Genomic DNA, 10,012 nt, shown 5'->3' with positions numbered 1-10,012 from the left:
AGGGAGCATTAAGCCAGTTCTATGCATGCAGCCATAGGGGCAACACTGACAAGTTCACGATCTCGGGGATGCTCGAGGTGGATTTGGAGGTGCTGCTCCCCCGGGTGCCGGGATGCACGGCGGGGGGTGCGGGAAGAAGTTCTGTACCCGAACCCGGGGGGGCTCCCTCGCCTCCCGTTCGAGGCTGGGGCGGGGGGGGTCAGGGCTTCCCGCTGCGGGGGATGCTGATATTCGGGATGCAAAACACAGCGGGTGCCGGGAGCTGGGTAGAGCAGCGCGGAGGGGCCGGGGGGGTCACGGCACGCCGGGAGGGCAGCAGTCCCCCTGCCCTATATTTGAGCAACTTCGGGGGCTGCAGGCGGCAGGCGGGTGGGCTCCCGATGCTGGACTGCATTTCCCATAGTGCCCGAGCGCCCTAATGTATGCAGTGCTGAGCCCGGCTCGGTGTGCGAGTGTGTGTGTGCGTGTGTGCGCGCGTGTGCGCGTGTGTGTGTGTGTGTGCAGCCGGGAGTCCCTCGGAGAGTGGAGGCTCATTCACTGATGAGAGCCGGCACTGAGAGGCAGCACTGCTCCTTCCCTCGCACCCCCGGCGCCTCCCGCTCCGCTCCATGCAGCAGCGGGGCCAGCACGCCCGGGACTGCCCCGCTCCCCGCACCGTGAGTACCGGCACCGGGCAAACTTCGCAGGGCAACTTTCCCCCCTCCCTCCCCGACTCCCCGCTCCTTCTCCCTTTCCCCTTTCTCCTTCCCCGGCCCCGGCGAGCAGGGCTGCTCGGAGGGCCGGGTGGGCGGGTGGGGAGCGGCATGGTAATACCGAAGGGAAAGGCGGATAAAGGCTCCCCCCCCGCCGCCTCGGAGAGCCCCCGGCCGCCCGGATCCGCTCCCCTCCCCCCGGTGCCTTTCGGGGGGGACCGGCAGCCAGCAGGGGGATCAGGTGCCGGGGGCCCGGGGACGGCGCTGGGCGGGGGGACCCGACCCGACCTGGTGCGCGGAGCCCTCGCTCCGAGATCTTTCCCTTTTTAACTCTTCTATTATTATTATTATTTTTCATTTCGAGGGGCAGCGCGGCGAGTTGTTTCCTCGCTGCCCTCCGCTGCGATCTCTCTCTCTCCGCCGTTGCTCCGGCAGCAACGATTTCATTTCCCAGCCGCTGCAAAACAAAAACTTTTTCAAAGGAAATAAGCAGATCTGCTGCCTGTGCCACTCGCAGACCCTTCACTTTTTTTTTTTCCTGATTTTTTTTTTCCTTTTTTTCTCTCCCCCCCCCCCCCCTTCCCTCCCCTTTCTGTTTAAAACACGCGAGCGTTTTTCTTTTGCAATACAAGTGCCCGCAGCACCGCCGGGCTCTCTGCGCGCCGAGCAGCCGGAGGACCTCATTCCCTCCGAAGCTTTCCTTTTTTTTTTTTTTTTTTTTTTTTAAATAATTTATTTTAATTTTAATTTATTTTTTTTTTATCACCGGGCAAACTTTTCTAGTTTTTAAGCCGTCCCCAAAATGCGTGATCCCCGATCGGAAGAGTGATTTGTCCGCCGGTGCCTCTCAGCTTAAATTCGGCCGGGGCTGAAGTTTCGCCCCCAGCTCGGCTCCTCCATCCCCGGCGTTTTTCCTCCCCTTCCCCGACCGCCTCCAGGTAGGAGCCCTCCCGCACCGCTCCGCTCCGCTCGAACAAAGGTAGAGTCGCTTTAAATTGTCGCCGTTCTCCAACGAATGCGCTAAAATTACTCCACGTGTCAATCGCGGAGCGTGGAGAGCCGCAAAGGTGAAGGGATTTGTGCGTGTTTTCGCTTAGAAAACTTTCCGGATCGTCGAGAGCTCGCAGGGTTTTATTTCTTTTCGCCGGCTCTAGAGCAGGGAAGCTGTAAATAGGGGTGGAAGCACGGAAAATAATTCCTCACCTTCAGATCTAAATACATAAAAACCATCTGTTTGACCACAATGAAATCATTAGGAACTGTCTACTTAAAGAGTTGTGTTGAATGCTTATCCTTCCACACAGGAAACGTGGATGGTAAGTGATTGTTGCAATAAATTCAAACAACTCCGCGGTCATCCCCGCGTTTGATGATCTGTGTGACCCGGGGCTTTGAGGAGGGGAAAAAGTGGTAGAAAAAGGAGCACGGAACGGGTAGGGCAGGGCGGGGGGCGGGGGGAGGGTGGGCGAGGGCAGCACGACCGAGCCGTGCCGAGTCGGGCTGTGCCGTGCCGTGCCGCGCCGAGCCGAGTCGGGCCGTGCCGTCCGTGCGGGGCTGTGCCGGGCTGAGCCGTGCCGGGTCGGGCCGTGCCGAGCGGAGCCGTGCCGTACCGGGTCGGGTCGGGCAGTGCCGTCCGTGCAGGGCTGTGCCGTACCGAGCCGTGCCGAACCGTGCCGAGCCACACCGTGCCGTGCCACCAAACACCTGTTTAATTTACCGCCGCCCACATCGGACCCGCGGGGCAATCTCTAGGCTGCAACGTGGGCATCGCCCCTTTTGATTTTATTTTATTTCCTTGTATTGAAAAACCTCTCCGAGGGGCAGCGAATACTGGAGCGGGAGGAGTGGGGCCGGCGGCGGAGTGGGGCCGCTCCGGGCTCCGCGCTCCCCCCGCGGGCGCCGGTGCCGTTCCGGCTGCGGGACGGGGGGGCCGCGCCGCGCACAGCCGTAGGTAGGTGGTTGGTTGCTTTTTTCCCCCCCTTTTCCCTCCTTTTATTCTTTTACAAAACCCCAGGCGCTTCCTCCCCGCAGTCCGCCGCAGGGTATCCCCTCTCCGCCCGGGGGCTTCTTTTTTTTTTTTTTTTTTCTTTCTATTTGTTTGTTTTTTTTTTTTTTCTTTCATTTCTTTCTTTCCTCCTTTCTTTTCTTTCCTCTTTCTTTCTTTCTTTTATTTTTTCCTTGTTTCTTTTTTTTTTTTTTTTTTTTTTTTTCCTCGAAGAACTTTGCAGCCAAACAAACCCCACGGAGGGGCAGAGGCCGCGCTGCCCTCCCAGCCGGTGCCTCCCGGGGCCGGGACCAGCGCTGCCCGCTCCGCTCCACCCGGCCCCTCCGCTCCGCTCTTTCTATTTTATTTTATTTTATTTTATTTTATTTTATTTTTCTTCCCCTCCTCCTCCCCCCAAACCGATATTCACAGCAGTGGACATATCTCACGCGTTGGAAAAAATTAACTGTTTTTCTTTTGTATCTTAATCCAGTGATGAGAGCTCTCCTTTGTTGCCTTTCGAGCTCGCATTTGTTTTATTTATTATAAGGAAATCCAGTTCGGTTCAAATATATAATCCATTTGAGCACTTAAATCCCCAAACAGCTGGCATTATTTTGTTTTATAATCTTTGGCTTTTCTGCTCAGAGCATATTTCTAAATTCCTACTTGACATTTATGGGGAAAAAACTTTTTAATGTAAATGGATATTGCGATTTTTTTCTGGGTCTCTCCTCATTTAAATGCATCATCAATTTTCCCGTGTTTCCTTTTGTTTTTATCTTTCTTCCCACCCACCCACCCCCTTTCCCCCCTGTAACTTGTTAATTAATTTTTTTCCCCCTATGAAAACTTTGTTTCTGGAGGTAGAAAAATGTTAATTCGCCCCATTATTTGTATCTCTGACATTTGGAAATGGTTGAGAGACCACAAAAATGCAACCTGTTGTAGGAACCCAGGGCGGTGCGTTGTGTGTATTTTAATCGATAGCAGAGCAGTGATTTAGGAAGAGGAACTCCGAGTGGCATTTTAGAGTAAGCTTTGCAGAGGTGGTGGCTGTGTATGCGGCGTGCATGTGCCTGCATTTGTGCTCACCGAGGGGGTTATGCTTGCAAGCAGCTCTCCCTCCTCATTTCCTCACTCGCTGGGGTGATGCCTGCGAATTCCGGCTCTGAGCCTTCTACTTTTATCAGACTTAACTAATTCAGAGCGGTGTTACAATCTCCACGCACAGAGGAACCAAAACCGAGGCGGAGAGAACTGATTACAACTCGTTCCTTGCTGGGAGATTTTATTTTTATGGTTCAGAGCCATTCAATTTGTCTTGGTGGTGGAGTGTTATTAGCAACACACACAATTACACAGGTAATTTGTGTACACCTTAACCAGGGCGGCTTTAAAAACCCATAACTATGCAGATAGGTAACCATTAAAATTTTATATATTTATATATATGTGTGTGTTTTCATAACCTTGATACTTGGTGGGCAGTTCATGCGGCTCCATAGATTGATCTCCACCCCCTCCCTCCGCTCCTTGTTTAGTTAATTCAACAAAGACTTTTCGCAATCTGTTTGGAGTTTGTCTGATGCCGTGGAAAAGTAGCTGCTGATTTATTTGGTTGCTTTTCGATTTCTGTCTGCAGCCCGTCTTTTCTCCTCCTTTCAGCGGGGATGTCAGCTGTTATTACTTCCTATTGATCCCTTTGCAAAGTGAGAAGTGAACTAAAATTAATGTCAATTCCACTGCTCGGATCAATAGCCGGAGTTATTTTAATCTGGATTTGCGCGAGGTGCTAAATTAAAAAAAATCAGCATAGAGGCAGAAAAGCAGCAGTCCCTCCCTGTGCCCGCTGCCTGCCCGCCACCCCGCGCTGCAGCCGGCCCATCATCCCGCCATCCAGATTTTCTTAATTAAGGAGGTCGGTTAGTTTTCTTCTTTTGGGTTCCGTATTTAAACCGATGACATTTTGACATCGGGAGTGTATTAACGAGAGATTTTCATAATGACCGCTCTGCCGCGGTCTGATCTGCACACGTTGCTGGGAAAGGGGGGGGTTAGGGGTTGGGGGGAGGCACTGGGGAGAGAAAACGAAAAAGGAAGTGGGGGCTGAAAAAAAAACAACAAGAAAGAAAAAGAAATTTGGCCGGTGAGATATGGTAACGTGTTGATTTATTCCTGGCGTAATGAAGTTTGCAAACGAATAAGCGGCCGCGGTGATTCACAGTATCCTACAGGAGTGTCAAGTGTTGCAGCCAGATTACTAATTTATGAAATACGTTTAACGTAGCGGGGTGGTGGCACAAGTAAAAATAGAAAAGGAGGCAGAGGTGGCTGCTTTGCTTTGTTTCTCTCTTTCTGACTTTCTTTTCTTTTCTTTTTTTTTCCTGGAAATCCATATTTTCCGTGATCGCTCGGTTTCACTTCCACTGTTTATTTCTGAGGGTGGTGGTTCCTTTGCAAGCGTCCCTTTAGATACAGCTCTGTGCATACACGTGTGCACCTACAGGGCCCTGCGAGCCTCCAGCTATGCCAAATTTCCCAGCAGAGGTGGTTTCCTGGCCACGAGCTTCCAGGAGCACTGCATGAAGCGGCAGAGCAGAGGGCTCAGCGCTGAACTGGGTGCACTGGCACCATTCTCCCCATGCTCTCTGTGGCAATGCCTGGGTGGGAAACTTATTTAAAATCTGGAAGAGAGCAGCTTCACTTGTGCAAGATCCATAATGCAGTAATTCAGCACTGAAGTCCGAAGGGGTGCCAAGGAGAGACGATGCCCACTTGTTTTTGCCATCGATACCCATCGCTGGGTGCAGGATGAGGGAGAAGGAGCAGCATTGCCGTGCTGTGCTGAAGGCACGGCTGGCTCCGTGCGCTGTGTTAACTCAGGCTCCCTCATTCACACAGCACAAAAGGCACTCCATTAGGGAGACACTCTTTCAGTAAGTTTTATTTGAGATGTTTGACCCGCTGGATTTAAGAGGCACAATTTGTAACAGCTTTTTATTATTATATGATTTTTCTGGCCCTTTGAGCTCCGGCGGCCGGGATATTGTTTCGGAGTTATGGTCCTTGTGTTTCGAGCCGGGCTGTGGGGCCTGAATGGCAGGCAGCGGAAACTTGAAAGAAAGACACTAGATTGATTGGGGGAGAAAATAACAAAGCAAAAAGCCCGAGTGAACTCAGGGGGACGCAGAGAGGAGCAGCTCTTCCTGGGAGGCTCGACGAGATGCAAGTCAGAAATTTGGTTAACATTTTCCTCTAAATGTTAATGGCACATCCAGGGCAGTTTACAAATCTACTTAAGAGTGAGTGCATTAGGAACTAAAATTACTGATCCATTCTCTCTCGTCCCTGACCCGAAAGGCAGACGTTTGCGGAGATCAGATGGCAGAAGCACCCATTATGATTTTAAACATTGTCAGAGACGCCAGGCATTTTATTGGCGAAGTCTCTTCTTTTGCTAACAGGGAGAGTGCCTGTGCATGTTTGTGATGATGGATCACGCACATGCACCCATACAGACTCATTCATACACCCCATGGCCTGTAGGATCACATTGTAGGATCCTACGGGTGCGAGTATGACCTGCAGTGTATGCTGTCAGAGTGAGGGAAGACACACAGCTGCTGGGTATGGCAGTGGGTACGGCATTAACACGGCTTGTGGTGACACGGGTAACGGTGCACAATAAGTACTGCTATATAGTTACACACGCACACAAGCAAATGAGGGCTGTGTGTATGTGTGGGCATTCTGGAGTGGATGCAATTAGATGTACATGCCACTTTTCCCGTATCAAATTCCAATTATCATTTGGAGTTACCATCCTAATTTCAAACCGAAGCTTGTTTATTAGCGGGTGATTAAATCTGCGTGCTGCTCTCCCTGCTTTGCCTTTCATCTGCCTGCGCTGGATGGCACCCTTAACCTGGAAGGCCAGAGCTGCTCCCAGCAGCGTGTGAAGTTCTCTATTGATTTCCTTGAGCGAGCGGAGTGGTGGGACCCACACCTAACACGTAATCTTCTCTCTTCTGTTTCCTTGCAGCGTCCGGAGGGTGATGACGCTCCAGTAGGTTTTCCAGCCCTCGCTTTGCTTTCCCTCCAGGGAAGGTCGTTCCGCACACGATCCCGCTGAGGAAAGACACTCCGATGGACTTACACCGGGCCGCCTTCAAGATGGAGAACTCACCCTACCTCCCCAACCCGCTGGCCTCCCCGGCGCTGATGGTCCTCGCCTCCACCGCCGAAGCCAGCCGCGACGCCTCCATCCCGTGCCAACAGCCGAGGCCTTTCGGGGTCCCAGTCTCAGCAGACAAGGACGTGCACATCCCCTTTACCAATGGCTCCTACACCTTCGCCTCCATGTACCACCGGCAAGGCGGTGTGCCGGGCGCCTTCGCCAACCGTGACTTTCCTCCCTCTTTGCTTCACCTCCACCCCCAGTTTGCACCCCCCAACCTGGACTGTACCCCGATCAGCATGCTGAATCACAGCGGGGTCGGGGCCTTCCGCCCCTTCGCCTCCAGTGAGGACCGGGAGAGCTACCAGTCGGCCTTCACGCCGGCCAAGCGCCTGAAGAACTGCCATGACACCGACTCGCCCCACCTGCGCTTCTCGGATGCCGACGGGAAGGAGTACGAGTTTGGCACCCAGCTCCCCTCCAGCTCCCCTGGCTCGCTCAAAGTTGACGAGACGGGGAAGAAGATCTTTGCGGTGTCGGGCCTCATTTCAGACCGGGAGACATCGTCCAGTCCTGAAGATCGAAGTGACAGATGTAAGTACCTCCGTTGGCTTGTTGGCGTTCCTCTCGTTGTGCGCGGTTGAGATACCCAGCAGGTGGCTGTCCTTGTGCTGAAGGAGGGGACGAGCAGCCTTTGCTCCCTGCCGCCCCGCAGCATTGCCACGTTTCTTATAAATGGACAGTGACAGGTTGCAAGGGGAGGTGCTCTGGAAGGAAACCTGCCTTTCAGGCAATGCTGACCTGTTGTTATGTGCAAAAAAGTGTCTGAGCCCCAGAGGAGTGATATGGGTGTTATACATCAGTAGGTGTGAGCAAGGCTTCATCTGGAGACTTCCCCAGAGCTTGTAGGATATGCACCTCGAGCTTTGGGGTTTTTATCCCGATCTTTTCTTTACACATACTGTTCTTGTAGCAAATGCATCACCCCCAGGGTTTGTGCCTCAGGTGGGGACACTGAGCATATTCATGGTCACCAAGATCCCTCTTCAAAGCATAAACCCAAGTCTGTTCTTTCAGATCAAAAAACTGCATCGCAAATAGGTTGTGTGTGTTTCCCACATTGGTGGCTTGGAAGGTGAAGCTCTATGGCTGTAGCTCCCCAGTCACCCCTCATCATTCCCTGCTAGCACAGGGACAATGTTCCAGGGATGGGCTCCAGGGCTTTGAGCAAGGCAGGTACCCCAAAAGAAGCACTGAGTTATGGTCAGTTTGCCTCTAAGAAGCAGTGAGTTTGCTGCTATGCGTACGCTCCTTTGTTCTGCTGAATTTTCTTCCTAGAAAACAATTCTTTTTTCTGTTGTTGTTATGATTACTATATTTTTTGTGATGAAACTCTGCTGCCCTGCTTCCCCCTCTCCCTTTCAGGCACGATTTTTCCTCTCCCCTTTATGATGCCGAGGAGGTAATAGAGACGTTGTGGCTCTGCCTCCCCTGTCGGTGCAGCTTCCCCAGCCTGTCTCCTTGCATTAGGCACCGCGCTAACTTACCGCCGCTAAAAGGCATCTGCCTAAACCCCGCGTACCTTTTCAATAAAAGTCATCATAAAATCAACCTGCCTTGTAAATCCATCGCTCTTTGCTTTTGAAATATGCCGCCAGTGTGTCTTTTATGTTCGCGTTCGCAGGGTGATTCCTGCTGAAGGCAGAAGCTCTGTGTTCCGTGCATTATTCTGCATGGGGAAGGCAGGTGGGATCTCAACGGGGACGTTTTATGTCTGCTGCATGGCAGAGCAGAGCAAAGGCGACATCCCCAACCTTCCACCAACATTAAAATTCTTGCGTAACTACTGGGGCAGTTTACACTAAACATGTCTGTTGTCTCTGTATCGTATTTCCATCACATATAGATGCTGCACCATGGAAACTCAGCTCCATTAGCACCACAGGTTTATCTGTCGCCCAATACGCGGGATGGGAGTGTTTGCTGTAGTGCCATTTACACGTGCGTGTGGTTGGCCTTGCTCTCTAAGTGTATACCCAGGGATTGTAGCCTCCGCTTGTTGGGCCATGAGGATCTGGGTGTGCCTGTGTGATGCGGCCGTGTGTCAGAGCAGGTAGGAGACTGTAAGCTTCTGTGCAAGATGCAATAGGGCTCCTACCAGAGATGGCAACTGTTGAACATTGTCTTCAACCAGCATCACCTTGCCATGTCCAGTGGGTGCTGTTCAGGTTTGCAAGCTCAAATTTTCGGTTGTATTTTTCAGATTCCTGAAAGCATTTGTGTTACATGGGTGGTGAGCTACTATGGTTGCACTGCAGAGTCTTCTGTAGCACTGCATAGGAACCTTTTTTGGATAGCTCATTAAAATGTTTATTTTTCTTCATAGCCTAAACGGCGATTTTTAAAAAAATGAATTTATTGCAATGTTTTAATATTCCTGAAAAATAACTTCATGCTTGAGATACTTTGAAACACAACGAGAATCCAAAGCTAGGCATTTCCATCTTGGAATGATGAAGTGGGTCTCTTTAGTCCTGTGCATTGAGGGAGCAGATCTTCATCCTGTTTTCACCCATATGCTGAATTCAGTGAAATGATTTGGGATTTGTCACAACCACTGACACCTGACCCTGTGTGATATACTTGTATTGAAGTGAGAACTCATGCAGCAGCAGTGGACCAGAGCTCGTGTCCATGGGATGCTCTGAGTGCACGGAGGTGAGGTGGTGTTCCTCATCATTCAGCAAACCAGCCTGAGGTTGGTCTGCTCAAGCACAGTGCTGTGAAATGCAGGCACTGAGGGCACCCAAATGATGCACAAAAGCAGAGACTTCCCAGGGAGCAGCGGCCTCACTGTGTGCTGGATGGGGCCCTTCTGCTGGGTGCTTCTGAGAAACGCGATGCCGTTTGTTAGAGTTTGGGGGCTTCTTGTAAAGCATGTGTTAAAGACACCGAGAGACGTATTTTATGGGTTTCCTTTAATAAACCCACGACAGCCGAGATTCCTAGAAGGAGTGGAAATTAATGGTGTGTTTCTTTCTGCTAAAGAGATCTATAGCTCCGTTTTAGAATCAGAAGAAAAAAAAAAAAAAAGCATAAACAAAACACAATAAAAAGACCCTTTTTGCTCCTAATAAAACCCATCCCCATGGCCTT

General features: G+C 51.3%; 1 protein-coding gene across 3 annotated transcripts in view; it reads left to right on the top strand.

The window, feature by feature from the left end:
- Nucleotides 1-557: 557 nt before the first annotated feature.
- The window catches only part of RNF220 (ring finger protein 220), a 162,568-nt gene continuing 153,113 nt past the window's right edge, over nucleotides 558-10,012 (top strand). For 2 of the 3 annotated variants that reach the window (XM_048944358.1, XM_048944357.1), the window contains exon 1: nucleotides 6,722-7,450. In XM_048944358.1, the coding sequence (XP_048800315.1) occupies nucleotides 6,826-7,450 (625 nt within the window). In that variant the 5' untranslated portion in view covers nucleotides 6,722-6,825. Of the gene's footprint in view, nucleotides 657-6,721; nucleotides 7,451-10,012 lie in introns of those variants that run through there. The other variant, XM_048944356.1, reaches the window with a different exon arrangement.

This window comes from Lagopus muta, chromosome 5 (genome assembly GCF_023343835.1).
Source record: "Lagopus muta isolate bLagMut1 chromosome 5, bLagMut1 primary, whole genome shotgun sequence".
Lineage (NCBI taxonomy): Eukaryota > Metazoa > Chordata > Aves > Galliformes > Phasianidae > Lagopus > Lagopus muta.
This window is presented reverse-complemented; position numbering and strand designations above follow the sequence as displayed.